The sequence below is a fragment of the Boleophthalmus pectinirostris genome, unplaced genomic scaffold, assembly GCF_026225935.1.
Source record: "Boleophthalmus pectinirostris isolate CB_2022bp ecotype Guang Dong unplaced genomic scaffold, ASM2622593v1 HiC_scaffold_13, whole genome shotgun sequence".
NCBI lineage: Eukaryota > Metazoa > Chordata > Actinopteri > Gobiiformes > Gobiidae > Boleophthalmus > Boleophthalmus pectinirostris.
In genome coordinates this window covers 26363888-26381549 of record NW_026571036.1, presented here as the reverse complement: position 1 = coordinate 26381549, position 17662 = coordinate 26363888, and the positions used below count along the sequence as shown (strand labels likewise).

Below are 17662 nucleotides of genomic sequence, written 5' to 3'. Positions count from 1 at the left end.
ACTGACGCCGTGTGTTTGTGTTGTTGACCGTAGCCTCTAATCTTATTGTAGTTTTGAGGTCATTTTTGGTGCTGGGTGTGAGCGCCGTGTTACCATGTGTAGTTCAGCCAATAGTGACCAAAATGTCTGTCTGTTTCTGGCATTCGTTATAACACTATATAGCCTATATATAATACATCAATTCATAATATATATTTATAATTTTGGCCTTGGCGCCCCTCAAAAAATTATACCACCAACCGCCCCTGGATAATACTCCCTACAACTGTACAACAAGTCACCCTTATGGAGCAGATAACACAGATAACCTCAGTGAGAGTCGGGGGAGCGATGAGCACATGAATAATTAAAGGCGTTTTGTAGGATGTCAGGGACCGGGGTCACGGGAGAGTGACACATCGACTGTCTGTGAAATTGTACGTGTAAAACGAAGGACCACAGCAAAAGCGTCACTGGTCTTATGTAGTTTCCTGTTTGAAGGTCACATCGTTTGTTCAGTCTTCCTATTCCTGTTGGTTAATGTTTAAAAAGAACTATATTACACTACTTTCTGAGTATTTCTCTCAAAACGCTGTGTTTTAAACTCTATACACCTTCTCTAGATTCATTTGGATAATTTCAGCCCTGGAATTGCCAAGCTCTACTGAAGGTAAATGGAGCTGTTAACCTGAAAACTATTAAATCGTGACATCATCACAAGGTGGAACAGACTTATTGGTGATAGATATGATATAGGATAGATGGAACAATCATTTTTGGAGATCAGTATTTGTTGTGGGGACTACTTATTTATACCTTTTTCTTGGACATTTTTCTGTAGTATGATCAGATTTGAGCTGTAGAAAGAGTCATATTTTCTATGACTCATTATAGATACAAACTACTTTAATTAATTACTAAAGTGTTTTATTCTGTTATTTATTTATTGCAGTTGTTTTTTTGTTTTGTTTTTTTTTGGTTTAGTCCTGGTTTTAGACTTGGTTTAGAACAGATTTTTGTCCTGGTTTTAGTTCTGGTTTTCGTCCTGGTTTAAGTTCTGGTTTAGTCCTGGTTTTAGTTCTGGTTTAGTCCAAGTTTAGTCCTGGTTTTAATTCTGGAAAATATGGGAGGAGGCATGGTCTGTGCTGCATATGAGAAGGGGGTTCGCAGTTTTGTGGACCGGTACCAAAACAACCCAATGCACCAGTCCATTGTTTTAACACCATAAAAACTCCCAAATTCTCTGTTTAACTGGAAGTACCACCACACAAACATGCGGTTAAGGAGCGTTTAGAGACAAAAGTGAGCGGGGTGGAATACGGTGGATACAGTAGGAGGTGTATTTACCTTGCTGATATCTTTCATCATTTGGACAGTTCTGAAGATGGCTGTCAACAAGGTTAAGACACGTCCTACTGTATTGTCTTGTGTGAAAAATGAAAGTGAAGTAAAGATTACCAAAAAAATGACAGACAAAACACCTACACTGAAAGATTGGGAAGACCTCGTTAAAGACATATCCAAAATGGACAGACTCAATTTTACGATGAGAATGGAACACGACAAACACGAGACAAGCTGGAAACCATGGACAGATTTCATTCACAAAGAGAACTTGTAATGACACCATTTTTTTTTTTTTTGGCTCCTCCATTGTTCTTTTACAGTGATCTTATTTTATATTACTGTATTTTCTGGGCTATTAGGCGCTCTGGATTATAAGGCGCACTGTCATTAAATGGTCTATTTTCGAACTTTTTTCACAAATAAACCGCACCGGACTTTAAAGGAAACACAACAGTTGGATGGGTGAGTGGTTTTGTTTGTTTGTGGCGTTCACGGTGACTCTGGGCTTTGTTCAGTTGTGGCGTGTAGGGAGGGTGCTGTCTGGGACCAACGGATTGTCGGCGTGTTCACAGTGACTCAGTTGTTCAGTTGTGTCTAGAAGTGGCACATTGCACTCGCTTTTTTGGTTCGTTCCTCCGTTCCGTTCCTCGTCGGCGTGGAGAGATGAGTCTGTGTCTGTGGGTGTTTTTCGCTGTGCGGTCGCTGTCTGCTCCGTGTGTGTTTGCGTGCGCTGCAGCTTTGTAGTTTACTGAAGTCGTGCTGGGACACCCGAGTGGATTCGTGTATAGGGCGCTCTGGATTGTGGGGCGTGCAGTCATTTTTTGATGGAGTTGGAGGCTTACAAGCGCATCTAATAGCCTGGAAAATAAAGGACTTCTTGTCTATTTGTTTAAAAAAAAAAAAAAAAAGAAAAAAAGATTTACAATTAGAAAACTAGAGGAGATGTATACAGAAGCAAAACCAATGTTGTGGTGGTTTGGTGGGAAAAAAATTAACAAACAATGTAAATATGCTTGATAACTTGCAAAGTGTAACTGTCACTTCTCCACTGAAAAGTCAATCAAAGTTTGAATTAAAAGATAAATAAAAAGAACCCAAGAAGTTAAAACACCAGTCTTGTTCTTGTACCTGTTTTGGGTGGCGTCCCCGTGACCAGGTACCGGATCATCCCCATCACGGCGAGGGTCATGATGCTGGTGACGCTGAAGAGCATCCCCATGACGCCGTAGTACAGGCAGGTGGAGTCTCCTCCCAGCCAGGCGTGGTTAAAGGCCGAGGAGATGGAGAGCGGGTACATGGTCAGGGCCATCCCGATGTCCGTCACGGCCAGATTCACCGTCAGGAGCTCCGGAGCTTTGAGGAGACTGAACCGCCGACAAGCGCTCACGAGCACAGCGGCGTTACCCACGATGGACATGATGGCTGTGAAAAAAAAAAAGAAAGAAAACATCAAGAAATAAGGAGGATTCATGCGTTTGATTTGGTAACACATTTAAAGGTCCTATATGACACAAAAACTCTTGTGAGCTTTTACGCAGGTTAAGCCCTGGTCACACTGGAGAAGTACAACCTCGGGATAAGGCTGTGCAGGGAATCGAATTGTGATCGCGATTTTAGATTGGGATTTTTTTTTTATATATAAATAATTATTTTATTTTTTTAATATAGAGATTGTAGAACAGCTGGATATATAGTTTATTTTGGATATATTTATGTTTTTTTTAATTATAAATCACCAACGATCCAAAAGTAATCCTTGGTGAATAGGGCTTTAGAATGTTGTTTCCTTCTCAAAAACAGACCTAGAGTTGTGTTTTGTTTCATTCACACGTTTGAATAACTCTTTATTATTATTAGTCTGTTTACCTCTCCAAAGCTCAAAATGCTCTGTTCCACTTTGTGATGTCACATAGTGGTAGTTTAGTTAACAGCTCCTTTTACTTTTCTTCAGTACAGATTTGGATAATTTCAGCTCTGGACTTGCCAATGATTCTAGTGAAGGTGTGTGGAGTTTAAAAACACAGTGGAGCACTTCCTGTATTACCACATGACATCACAAGGTGGAACAGAGTGTTTTCAGCTTGAGGCGAGAACTAAGCCTAAATGTGTAGGGTTTGTGTGTTAAACATGTGAATGACACAAAACAACTCCAGGTCTGTTTGTGATGATGGTCTCTTTAATACATAACCTCAGCTTTGTTTGGAAAAAACATTCCTTTATGGTTTCATCTCATGCAGAATGTTCTATTTTCAAGGTGTCTCCTTCTTTGTTTCAAATATGTCAAGTTTTGATTTTGTATGCTGAGAAATTTCAAGTATTCAAATAATTAAATAAAACTACCGATTACAATTACAGGGTTTTCAAGGTTTCCAACTTCTTGACATCACAAGGTGGAACAGAACATTTGGAGCTTTGGAGATGTAAACAGACTAATAATAAAGAGTTACTCAAACATGTGTGAATGAAACAAAACAACTCCAGGTCTGTTTTTGAGGAGGAAACTACTAGGGGTATAAGAAAAAATTAATTCAGTGATATATCGCGACTGGGGATGGGCCTGATTAGTGGATTAAGAATTATGGATCATTAAGAATTTCATCGATTATGTTAATTTTAATCGACAAACAGAATGTAGGTTGTTGTGCGTAGCCTGACCAAACAGGGGTCTGTACATGCGTCTCTCTGCACTCAGAAGGAGCGAGCAAACAAACAGTGGGTCAGCCTGCAATGTCCCGAAGCACAAATGTGTATTTAACGATGATTTGTACAAGAAATTCCACGCTTTCCGTTCCGGTCGGGACAAGTGTGAGGCCATGTGCACAGTGTATAAAGCAGCACATATGTTTCGGTGTCCAGTAGGGGTGTGCTAAAATATCGATACACCGATACGTATCGATATTTTTCAAATCGATACAGTATCGATTCTTCGTTTTCTAGTATCGATATTCCCCTTAGGATGTTAGGGGGGCAGTATAGCCGCGCTTCCACGTCTTTACTGGAGAAGAGAAGTGCGCAAGAGAAGCGAAAATAGAAAAATGGTAAGAAAGATTTTTAAACCGCCTTCTACTCTAAAAGCAGACGTATGGGCGCATTATGGTTTTAAAGCCCAAGAAAATGGTCAGGGGGTGGACAAGACCAGCGCCATATGTATGCATTGCCAAACTGCTATCAAATATTCAGGTAATACGACCAACCTCCGAGTTCACATGCAGATAAACTAGCCTTGCCGCCCTCAAAGAAAAGCATGGACCCAAAACAACCCACTTTGGAGAGCCAGATAAGTAAACCATCCTCCAACTCTCCGCGTGCACTTAAGATCACAGACATTATCGTGCATTATATCTGCCCGTACAGTGTTGTGGAGAACCCAGGCTTTCGTCTCATAGTAAACACATTAAACACAACGTTGTATGATTCTCACACGTAAACATTTGACGGAGGTGGCGGTGCCGCGAATGTACCAGAGGGTGAAAGACGCAGTTAAAACCAGTCTAAGTGCAGCTCCGAGAGTGGCCCTTACCTGTGATGGGTGGATGTCCCGCGCCACGGAATCGTACGTAACCATTACAAGCCATTTTGTCAACGAACACTGGGAGCTAATTTCACATGTTTACAAACTAGAGCCATGCATCAAAGTCACACAGGGACCAACACTGCGGAGCTACTCAGCGCAGCTCTTGAGGAATGGGACATCGCTAGAAAAGACCCGACTATCGTGACAGACAACGCCACTAATATGAGCATCACGGTGGAGCTCACGGGCATGTTACATTTACGTTGAACCTGGCGTCACAGTGCGCTTTGAAACTACCTGTAGTCGCGCGTCTATTGGGTCGCGTGAGACGCATTTCAAACTTTTTCAGGCGCAGCGCCACAGCCAGCCACGTACTCCACTAGAAGCAAAAGCTGCTGCGGTTACCGCAGCACACATTGATAGTAGACGTTGTGACCAGGTGGAACAGTGCGCACGTCGTGCTCCAACGATTTCTTGAGCAGCAACAAGCGAAATCTGCTGCTCTTTCGTCAAGTGAGGTGAGAAAGACAGAGAAAGAAGTGCGCACCCTCAGTGAGTCAGACTAACAGCTGCAGAGAATATCCTTTAGATCAGTTAAACTACACGTGCCATTTTTCAAATTATTGTTAAGCTCATAAAAGCTATGAATGATGATGACCAATGCAAATGTAGGTTACAGGTTTTTGAAGTTGTATGTATTGTTCTAGTTAGAAACATGCATTAAACAAAAAGCACTTTATTTTCTTTAATCTTCAATAAATGGAAGGTAAATGCACCATTAATGTTAATTTTTTTTGTAAAAATTGTGTTGATCATTAAGTAAGAGGCTGAAAGCCATTATTTTTTTCTGAATCGTATCGAATCGTTTTGCAATATATCGTATCGAATCGTATCGAAAGTGCACTGTATCGAGATACGTATCGTATCGGGGCCTGCGTATCGAGGTACGTATCGTATCGGCAACTTCTTGGTGATACCCAGCCCTAGTGTCCAGTGGAAAAAAGTTGCCAGGTGAGAGTCGCTCAATGTCGATGACGAGTCCCCACCTCCCTCCCCCCGTACAATGTCTTGGTTTTGACGCAAATATGGTCACACTAACCTGCATTCCACTGAGTCATGTCTTTTAATCTGACAGAAGTTGAACCGCATCAGCGACACAAGAGCTGTAGTTTTATCTTTGGTTAGTTTATGCAAATTAGCAATGCGGTTTTAAGTTTCTGTGAGACTTGTGCAAAACTGAATTAAACGCATTATAATCTCAAACAGCTGATGTGGCTCTATAGTGGTTACGGTTTATATGTCGTAAAGTTGAATTTATTTATATAGATTAGTAGTGCAGATAGTAATAATAATGATGATCATTTTAATAGAAAAACGTTAATGACTAATCGATAGTTAATTTTTCCAACGATCGATTAAGAAAATTTCATTGAAGGCCCATCCCTAACGCGACACTACATTACACAGTTCTTCAATAAATTCAAAATGTGTTTGAATCAATTCAAAATGTGTTTGATTTGATTCATTACATTTACTGTTCTCATGATTTAAAAATAAATACATTAATATAATACAGTTTTGTGCTTGTGAATGTGGACATGACTACTACATGATTATTAGAAGTAATTATTGATAAATCTAAGTGTATTGTCTCTTGTTTTAGTGTTGGACAAACTCATGGCCGTGCACACCCTAGTAACATCATTATACCATGTCTTAAAGATCAGAGTCTGTTTTGCATTATATAGAACCTTTATTTTAATCAGCTAACTGTGGGCTGTGAAAAATCTCATTAAACGTTTTCTTTCAGTACCTCTTCATCAGAAAGTGTCGCACTTACCACAACAAAACACAACTTGTGATTCATCTCTGCCACTTGATTCTGCGCATTCATTTTCTGTGTTTTGAATAAGGTTATATTATTCTTATTGTAGACATGTTTCTTATATTAAAGCAATCAAAGTACTGAGCAAGGTCTTTTTAGTCACGGTGCAAATAAAGAGTGACAATTCACACGACTTTTCAAATCTAAAATTTCTTATAGTCAGTTAAAGGCTCCATATGACACTATTTTCTAATCTGTGTTCTAATGTCGTTTTCTCATCACAATTAGACCTGGAGTTGTGTTTTGTTTCATTCACACATGTTTAACACACAAACCCTGTAGATTTAGACTGAGTTTTTGAGCTTTGGAGATGTGTGAATGAAACAAAACACAACTCCATGTATGTTTTTGAGGACGTAACAGCATTATATAATGTACATAATATAGGACCTTTTCTTGGTTGACTAAAGATATGCCCTGTGTATCGATTAAATGGGGGTGCGGTATGGCAAAAATAAATCCAAATTATTCTTAAGAATTCCACCAAAAACAACTGTATACAGAGAAGGAGGATCTACATAAGTGAAAAGTCAGATTAAACCCATGGTAGAAGAAGTGCTCAAGTACAAGTACTGAAAAAAAAAAAAAAAAAAAAAAGTCCTTTGCTCTTAGTTTATTTCATACTCAGATACTCAAAATCAAAGAATAAGATCCAGGATGTGTGACTGTATTGATTTCAATGTTTAGTATTTGGGCTGAACTTTTTTATTCACTTTTCTAATCATGAACCTTCATTGTTGAAAATCTTGACTTTTCACAGTTTGGTCTTGGAATGTGTAACTTAGTAAACTTAATGAACTGGACAAAACAGGAACCAGACCAGAACCAGATCAGACCTGAGATTACACTCTGCACAATCTACACTTTGTATATTTGATATTATATGTTTGCATGTGCATTATATTAAAAACATTTCGGCTCGTCTATGAAATCCAAATAATACAAAATCTTACCAAATAAAAATTAGAAGCCCCACAGCCTCTCTCCCCCGACCACCCCCACTCCCCCACACCGCCACCACATCCACAAATCCACAGCAGAACGCACCGCAACATCAGTCCCTCAATAGACACTTCATGCAGCTGGATGGATCCTCACCGCCAAAAGCACCAACTCTGCTACACAACAGCACTGTTTGATTTGTTTGCAACAAACAGCACTGTGTGATGACGCCATCGGCCGTGAAGGTGTGAACACGGACCACAGAACCACAGGTAACAGCGCCCGAGTACAGCATGGCCCAAAAGTCCCAGCATAAGTACAACAGGCGCTGGGACAGACAGTCGCGCTGACTAGACGTCCCTGAGCAAATCCCGCGCCTCAGAAAAACTGTTGTGTTCTGTGTGTTATATACTAGTGGTGTCAAATTATCGCATTAATTGCGATTAATCAATTACAGTCATATTTAGTGAGTTATATTTTTAATCGCGTTAATCTTATTTTTAATCTCTAACTTTACTGTTTCTGTATGTGAGTTGCCTTATTATAAAATCTGTTTTTATGTGTTGTTGGGACAACAACACATCGCTCCCGCAAAGAACTGTAATTTTCATTCCTGTTCTCGCCCACATCTGTGATGAACCTGCGATCTTTGAAAACATTGTGACAAACACAGAACACACTCACCTTCACCATCGACATCCCTCTGTCACAGAGAGAACACTCATATTCCACTGAGTCAAGTCCTTTAGTAGAAGCTGAACCGCATCAGCGCACAAGTGTTTTTTTTTTTTTTTCCTCTCATCTTAGTTTATGCAAATGAGCCATGCGATTTTAAGTTTAGTTTCTGTGAGACTTGCACAAAGCTGCATTAAACACATTCTAATGTCAAACGGGCTGATGTGGCTCTAGAGTGGTTATTGTTTATATGTTGTAAAGTTGAGTTTATTTATGCAGATTAGTAATAATAATAATGATGATACTGTGGAATGTAAGTGACTGCATCTGTTAAAGTTTGTTAAACAATAAATGACTTTATAAAGTCTTTGTTCTATATCAGTCTTTTGATCTGCCACAATAATGTAATAATGAATTTAAATGAAAATACCTCAAGTTGAAGCGTTTCTCAGCAATTTTTAGGTGAGATTAAAAAGAGATTAGATTAATTAATTACAGATCATAATTAATTAATCACTCAATTTTTTAAATCACTTGACAGCACTATTATATACATATATTATTTATCCCATACCTGATCGGCACATAACATCCGAGTCCGGATCGAGTCTGCAGTCACGTGATAAAAAAATCAGCGCTGATCACGTGACTGCGGACTCCATCGGGACAACCCTACCTCCAAGAGCCAGCCCAACAGCAACGGAACTACACCCCACCAATCAGGAGCCAGATACCACACAGCATATGCAAATACAGAAGGCTCAAGCGATAAAACAAACAGGGAGCACCTTCTCTAATGAACAAAAGGTTAAAAAAGCCGTTAACTTGGAAACTACCACTACATGACATCACGAGGTGGAACAGAACATTTTGAGCTTTGGAGATGTAGACAGACTAATAATACAAGATTATTCGAACATGTGAATGAAACAAAACACAACTCCAGGTCTGTTTTTAGAAGGAAACAACATTAGAACTAGAGGTGTGCAAAAATATCAAAATATCGATATATCGTATCATTTAATGTGCCGTTACAGTATCGATATTGTGGGCTGCTGTATCGATATATCACCAAGAGTATTTTTGGTATATTTCACTAAATTATTTTGTTACAGCTACAGTTTTGTTGCTTGTTTAGAGGAAGGAAACTTGTTTATGTGACACAGTTGACATTTTCACTGTTTTGATGAATAAAATATTTGTGTTTCATATGAACTTTGCACAAGAAGACCAGTAATAAAGAGTTACTCAAATGTGTGAATGAAACAAAACAGAACTCCAGCTCTGTTTTTGAGGATGAGACAATATTCTTACATGACTTAAAGCTCACAAGAGTCAATTTTGCAGAATACAGCAGTAATAAGGAGTATTTCAAAAACAAGAAACACCGAGGAAATACTGAAACCAAAGAACCCTACAACCCCAACATAAATGATTCAACAAAGTGTATTTAACATGAAAACTGGTTTTGAAGAAGAAAGCAATAACAGATTAAAAAGTCATGAATAATAAAAGAAAGGAATAGTTAATTATACTTTTGATAAGCTTAAAACACAAAAGCAAGTTGATTTATAGATTTAGTTGTTCTTGCTCAGCGTCTGATGTTCAGCAGCATTAAATGTGTCTGTCTCCATGGCGACAAACGGTGCAAAATTACATGTCACATCTATGGAGAGGCAACCTCGCTCACAATAAAAATGTAAACCTCACCAGAACACAAACAGAAAAAACAGAGCAGGAAAACTTCAATCCTTCATATCAAGAAGTAACAACAGCTGACCACGCCCACAGGAAGTAACAGCATCTGAACACGCCCACAGGAACAGCTGATATGACATGTCAAGATAAATACATTTTACTGTAATGAACCCAAGAAATTAAAAATAAAAACAATAACAGTGTGTTTATCAGGCGACGTCCACACGACAACACTCCTGGATTTTTTTTGCGGGTTGAAAAAAAATTTCCGTCCACACACGGTCAGTGAGAACTGAGTGAAAATGATGTAATACATCTATCACACCTGTATGTGGCACTGTTAACAATGATAATATTTAATAATGCAAATGATTCCCAGAAATATAGCTGTTTTGTTTTGCAAAAGTTAAACATAAGTCACAGAAATAACCTACATATTGCACTGAGTCATGTCCTTTAGTCTGACAGAAGCTGAACTGCATCAGCGCACAATAGTGAGCTGTTTTTTGAGTGCTTAGTTTGTGCAAATGAGCCATGTGGTTTTAAGTTTTGTTTTTGTAAAACGTAAACAAATATGCTCAAAGCTGTGTGGAGAGGGAAGACTTGCGGACACAGAAACGACATGTCTGGACGCAGATCATTTCTGATACAGTGTTACGATGATATGCGGATTCATTTCAGTGTAAATGTAGTCTTATTATTGATCCGTGTGCGTAATCTGTGGTGCGTGTTGTTAGTATTGGCGCTAGCAGCGTGTCTTGTTTGCTGGGTGATGGGAGAGGCTCCATGGGTTACACCTGTCTCATTTTGGCAACACTCTTGTGGTCAGCGGAGGCCAGTTCGAGGGCTGCAGGCTTCGCTGCATCAGAGGACCCTGGCGGGATCGCGACATCATCATTTTCCAAAAGCTGCGGTTTGCTCGTCCACACGGCAACGCAATTCCGGCGTTCTCACATTTCTCCACTCTGGAACTCGTTCTCAAAAAACTCAGTTTTTGCCCACCCAAAACGCTGGCTCCATGTGAACGAAAGATCAAAACTAATACAAACTTCGTTTTGACCAAAAAAACATTGTCGTGTGGACGGCCCCTCAGTGTACTTTTGAGCAATAAAAACACCTGTGACAATGACATAAATGCAAAAGAAATTAAATAAGCAATAACAAGGTAGCGGACCTCCCACAAAAGTTACACATTGCACCTTTAAAAGGCTCATATTACACTATTTTCTGATCTATGTTACTGTATAATATAATTTCCTCATTACAAACAGACCTGGAGTTGTGTTTTGTTTCATTCACACATGTTTAACACACAAACCCTGCACATTGAGGCTGAGTGTGATGCCATGTGGTAATACAGGAAGTGCTCCACTGTGTTTTTAAACTCCACACATTTTCACTAGAATCATCTGGATGATTTCAGTCCTGGAATTGCCAATCTCTACTGAACAAAAGATAAAAAGGAGATGTTCAGTTGAAAACTACTAGATCACAAGGTGGAACTGAGCATTTTAACCTTTGGAGATGTAGACAGACTAATAAAGGATTACTCAAACATGTATGAATGAAACAAAACATAACTCCAGGTCTGTTTTTGAGGCGGTAACGACATTCTAACATGACTTAAAGCTCACGAGAGTCAATTTTGCGTAATACAAGACCTTTAACCAAGCAAAATCCTCGACTTCTATCACACTGAGGGAGACTGTGGGGGAGGCAGGTGGACGCAGGTGTTTAATTGACTGTATTATTGCATTACAGATAGCAGCTGCTCTGATAAGCCTCTAATAAAAATACAATTAAAACACCATATAATTAAACTGTTCATTGACGCAAATGTGCCGAGATAAAGCAAAACAAATCGAGGAGTAATTATCAAATCTTTTCAGCCAATCAGCTCGTTTAATTGTCTCATTTTGTCTTAACTGATCAAAATCTTGCAATACTTAAAGTATGAACCCAACATCAGAGTGAGCCACAACAACAAAGGGCTCATATTACGCCGTTTTCTGATCTATGTACCTGGACTTGTGTTTTGTTTCATTCACACATGTTTAACACACAAAGCCTGCGCATTTAGATTTAGATTGATTCTCAAACACAAACACCACTTTGTGATGTCATGTGGTAATACAAGAATTACTGTGTTTTTAAACTCCATCCACCTTCACCAGAATCATTTGGATTATTTCAGTCCTGGAATTGCCAATCTCTACTGTCTGAACTAAAGATAAAAAGTAGCAGTTAACTTCAAAACTACCACTATATGACATCACAAGGTGGGACAGAGCATTTTGAGCTTTGGAGATGTAGACAGACTAATAATACAAGATTATTCGAATATGTGAATGAAACAAAACACAACTCCAGGTCTGTTTTTAGAAGGAAACAACATTAGAACTAGAGGTGTGCAAAAACATCAAAATATCGATATATCCTATCATTTAATGTGCCGTTACAGTATCGATATTGTGGGCTGCTGTATCGATATATCACCAAGAGTATTTTTGGTATATTTCACTAAATTATTTTGTTACAGCTACAGTTTTGTTGCTTGTTTAGAGGAAGGAAACTTGTTTATGTGACACAGTTGACATTTTCACTGTTTTGATGAATAAAATATTTGTGTTTCATATGAACTTTGCACAAGAAGTGGTTTAACAAAGACTTTCAGTATCACAACCATGATTTAGCCTTTATTTTCATGGAATCGATTTGAAATATATTGTATCGAGGTACGCATCGTGGCCTATGTATCGAGGTACGCATTGTATCGTGGCCTATGTATCGAGGTACGCATCGTGGCCTATGTATCGAGGTACGTATCGTATCGTGGCCTGTGTATCGAGGTACGTAGCGTATCGTGGCCTGTGTATCGAGGTACGTAGCGTATCGTGGCCTGTGTATCGAGGTACGTAGCGTATCGTGGCCTGTGTATCGAGGTACGTAGCGTATCGTGGCCTATGTATCGAGGTACGTAGCGTATACGTGGCCTGTGTATCGAGGTACGTAGCGTATCGTGGCCTGTGTATCGAGGTACGTAGCGTATCGTGGCCTGTGTATCGAGGTACGTAGCGTATCGTGGCCTGTGTATCGAGGTACGTAGCGTATCGTGGCCTGTGTATCGAGGTACGAAGCGTATCGTGGCCTGTGTATCGAGGTACGTAGCGTATCGTGGCCTGTGTATCGAGGTACGAAGCGTATCGTGGCCTGTGTATCGAGGTACGTAGCGTATCGTGGCCTGTGTATATGTATCAAATTGTGGCCTGTACAGTTCAAAAATGTAGTGGTGTAAAAAGTAAAGACGCTGCTCTCAAATGTAGTGGAGTAAAAGTAAACAGTACCTACTTTAAAAAGTACAAATCATAAAAATGTACACTTGAGTACAGTACTTGACTACTTTTACTTTGGTAAGTTCCACCACTACATCCCAGGCAGAGCAAAAACTTCTCTATGGAGAAAAGAAGGTGGCAAGAAAAGTCCCATAGTGCATTTTTAACTACTGCCACTTTTCCTAACTCTGCGTGAGCTGTGACTATAGAGGCGTCTTACTAATGCTCTGTTTGTGTTGGTTTAGTCCTGCTGAAGACTTGGTTTGGTCCTGTTCTAGTCCCGGTTTAGTCTTTGTCTACTCTTGTCTAGGTGACACTAGCCACCTTACGAGTGAGATCTGTGGAAAGTACGAATGCATGTTTTTCAGATTTTCTTTAGCAATGAAAATAATTGAAACAGTTCAGCCATGGTGGATGAAGTACTTTTAATGTTTGTCATTTTAATACAGATTTGTGCTGAATTTTGTTCAACAGAAACAACTGAATCAATTGTTTTTCTAGCTGTTTTTATTTGTATATTTTAGTTTGCTCAAATTATGAACTTGATAAAAAATAACCTCTCAGCCTTTTCTATTTCAAACAATAGTACAAAATACTTTTTACTTTACAGTCCAGTTCAAAATGTAGTGAAGTAAAAAGTACAGATACCTGCTTTCAAATGTAGTGGAGTAAAACTAAACAGTATCCACTTTAAAAAGTACAAATAATAAAAATGTATACTTAAGTACAGCACTTGACTACTTTTACTTTGGCAAGTTCCACCACTACATTCCAGGCAGAGCAAAAACTTCTTTATGGAGAAAAGGTGGTGGCCAGAAAAGTCCCACAGTGCATCTTTAACTACTGTCACTTTTCCTAATTGTGTGTGAGCTGTGACTATAGAGGCGTCTTACTAATGCTCCGTTTGTGTTGGTTTAGTCCTGCTGGAGACTTTGTTTGGTCCTGTTCTAGTCCCGGTTTAGTCCTGGTCTAGACTCTTGCCAAGGTTTAAGTCCAAGTTTAGTCCCAGTTGTAAATGTGATTTTTGATCCTACCTAAAAATACTCGACTCCACTGTAATCATCATTATGGGATGTAAAACTATTGAAATGAGCTCGGGGCTTTGCGTTAATTAAAACGTACAGTTTCCTCTGCATTAGGAGATTGACGGGTCCAAAATGAACAACCTTTACATAACTCTCACTTACATAAGGTTTTTATTTAGAACTGATTGAAAAATGCTGAAAATGTTCTGTATTAATCAAATATACTGTAGGTGCCAGACAGGATCTTTTCTAATGAAGGCTCCAACACTCGCTTCTCTATAGGAAATGACATTGTTCCAGCTTGAATGTTCCACTATAAAACTCATCTGTGTTTCCATGCAGACAACAGGTAACACCGTTGCAACGTGGTCCTGTGGTGTTCCTTGGGGATGCATGCTAAAAAAAAAAAAAAAAAAAATCACACCCTTTATTCTATTTTGAACAAAGCAGAAAGCTCTGGTACGGTTTCTGAATGATATAAACTAATTGTTAAGTGCACACAAAAAATTCTACCTGTCAAGCAGCTTTGGAAAACTGAATTGAGGGATCACGGAGTGGGATTGGAACCAGATTTAGTCCAACATTTTGCTTTCATCAAGGAATCCCAATCACCAGCATAATGATTCATTACAAAATTATTCATAGAGCTTATTTATACCCTAGACCACTGGTGTCAAACATAAGGCCTGGGGACCGGATCTGGCCCTCCAAGACCTTTAATCTGGCCCTCGGTTGATTTTCTACTAAAATATTTGAATTATATTTTCTATTAAAATATTGTTAATTTTCTGCGGTGCTGAGCAGAGCAGCATCTCCAGCGTCTCCGTGCGTGGCCCCTCCCACCAGAGCAGCACAAATGAAGACTTGTCTCCATCCAAGGCTACATTCAGACTGCAGCCTGAAGTGACCCAAATCCGATTTTTTGGCCTCTGTGACCTGTATCTGATCTTTTAATGACAGTTTGAACGACACAGATCAGATTTTTTCAAATGTGACTCAGGACACTTGGATATGTGGTCCTGAAACCAATACATATCTGATCTTTTGACATGCGACTTCAGTCTGAACGGTCAAAGCCGCATTCATCCACCTACACATTATCAACAAGCCACAAACGTCACTATTCTGCACTGAAGTCGGCGAAAATTGTTAATGAACTCAGTGTCACTGAAGTGAAGCACATCACCACTCACGGCTACGTCTCCATATCCACACGTTCCTTTCAGCTGCCACTGTCCCACAAAACACCACGGCCAAAAAACTCATCCTTCTCAATCTCCTCCTTAAAACAAGTAAGTTGTTCATGTTCTGGCTCCGGTACGAGAGGAACTTTAAAATCTCCAGGTGCTCAATGCTCGCGTCCATGTTTGGACAACTTCCGTAATCACAGAGCACGCTCGCTGCGGTTGACGTCATCGTGTCTCCAGTGCACATGCAGGACACTTTCGGGCTGTTTTCGGTTCACACTGGAGTCACACACAAGTCACATTTAATTGGAAATGTGAACGACCTCGCAAAAACATCGGATTTCACAAAAAAATTGGAATTGAGCATTAAGCCCAAATGCTCTTAAAGGACGATCGTGTTGACTGTTGACCGTGACACCCTCATCAACAAAATGTCCAAAATGAGAAAAGTGGAGTCGAGTGCAGGATTTAAAAAAAAAAAAAAAAAGAACTTATTCCTATTTGCATACAAGTTCATGTTCAAACATTGTGTTGAAATTTCTTCAAGTTTCAGGTTGTTCATAATATTATAATACTTTGTAAAAGAAAGAGTTCATCAATTAAAACAGATTTCTGTAATAGATTTGTGTTTCTCTGCACAAATATTTGAATTTATTGTTATTTTTGGGGTTTATATGACATGAGTTTTCTGATCCAGTCCCTCTGGGATCAAAGTAGGTTGGATACAGCCCCTGGACCAAAATGAGTTTGACACCCCTGCACTAGAAGATTGCACCCAATGAAAATAAGACAATCCACACTGCGATTTTTGCAGAGAAAAAACTGTGGGCACTTTTGTACATATGATATGGCAGTGCTCTGAGGTGGCTCAATTTTGGGAAAACGTCACAAAGACAATGTCTAAATTAATAGGAATAACCACACCTTGCACTCAGTTTCTTTTGTTATACAACATGTCCAAGTAAATCTGACAGTTAACGTTCGTCACATATTACTAGCAGGTCTAAAAAAAAGTAATATGCTGGTGGAAATCAGTTCGACCTCTGACTGAGAGAGACTGGCTCCTATCTTTCTGAGAAATCGTTCAGCTGAAGCTTTCTGCTGCTCGAATGCACGGAGCAAAAACCAAAAACATTTCTTGCTGGTCCAATCTATTGGTCAAACTGAGATCTGAATCTATTATACAGTTGTTACCTGGAGATTTTTCATTATATGTTCTTAGAATGTACACAACATGTATACTCTCAGTCAACTTTCTATGTATGGTACATAATAAGTATGTATAACGCAATTTCTGCTGATGTCTTTTGACAGAGGAAATTTGCCTGTGTTTTGTATAGAGGGAATATAAACCTGGATATGCTTTTTTTTTGATAGTTTTTTGTTTTTTGTGTGTGAATGTGTATATACATGTACTGTATTTTCCGGGCTATCAGATGCGCTCTTAAGCCTCTAACCCCATCAAAAAATGATTGTGCGCCCCACAATCCAGAGCACCCTATACACGAATCCACTCGGGTGTCCCAGTACGACTTCAGTAAACTACAGTGTTGGAGTGTAATGGATTACATGTACCAGAGTTACGTAATCAGAGTACAAATTATGAGTAACTGTATTCAGTTACAGTTACTGTTTCAATGAGTGGTAACCGGATTAGTTACTTTGTTGAAATAAATGGCTTACACGGCGGTATTTTCCCGTTTTCACATTTTGGGCTATATCCTTTTTTTTTTTTTTCTCAGTAATTCCACTCATTGCCGGACACTACACCAGGTCTAACACCAGGTCTAACACCAGGTCTAACACCAGGTCTAACACCAGGTCTAACACCAGGTCTAACACCAGGTCTAACAAGCGTTTGCTTATTACTTAGGTAATAAAAGTAGTGTAACGAATGTGTAATAATTGTAACTGTAATAACGTGTTATGACCACTATCTGTAATTAGCGGAGTTGAATATCAGAAGATCCAAGGTAAGGCTACAGGAGGGCAGGGGCAGTAAATTGAGACAACGGGTTAGTTGAAAAAATGAATAAAGTGTATTATACAGAGAAAAAGTGAGATAACAAAATATACAG

The 17662-nt window shown here is 39.2% G+C and overlaps 1 protein-coding gene across 1 annotated transcript in view; it reads right to left on the bottom strand.

Moving 5' to 3' along the window:
* opn8a (opsin 8, group member a) overlaps window positions 1-17662 on the bottom strand; it is an 84577-nt gene that overhangs the window by 50773 nt on the left and 16142 nt on the right. The window contains exon 2 of the mRNA XM_055149287.1: window positions 2455-2748. Within this exon, the coding sequence (XP_055005262.1) occupies window positions 2455-2748 (294 nt within the window). The remainder of the gene's footprint in view (window positions 1-2454; window positions 2749-17662) is intronic.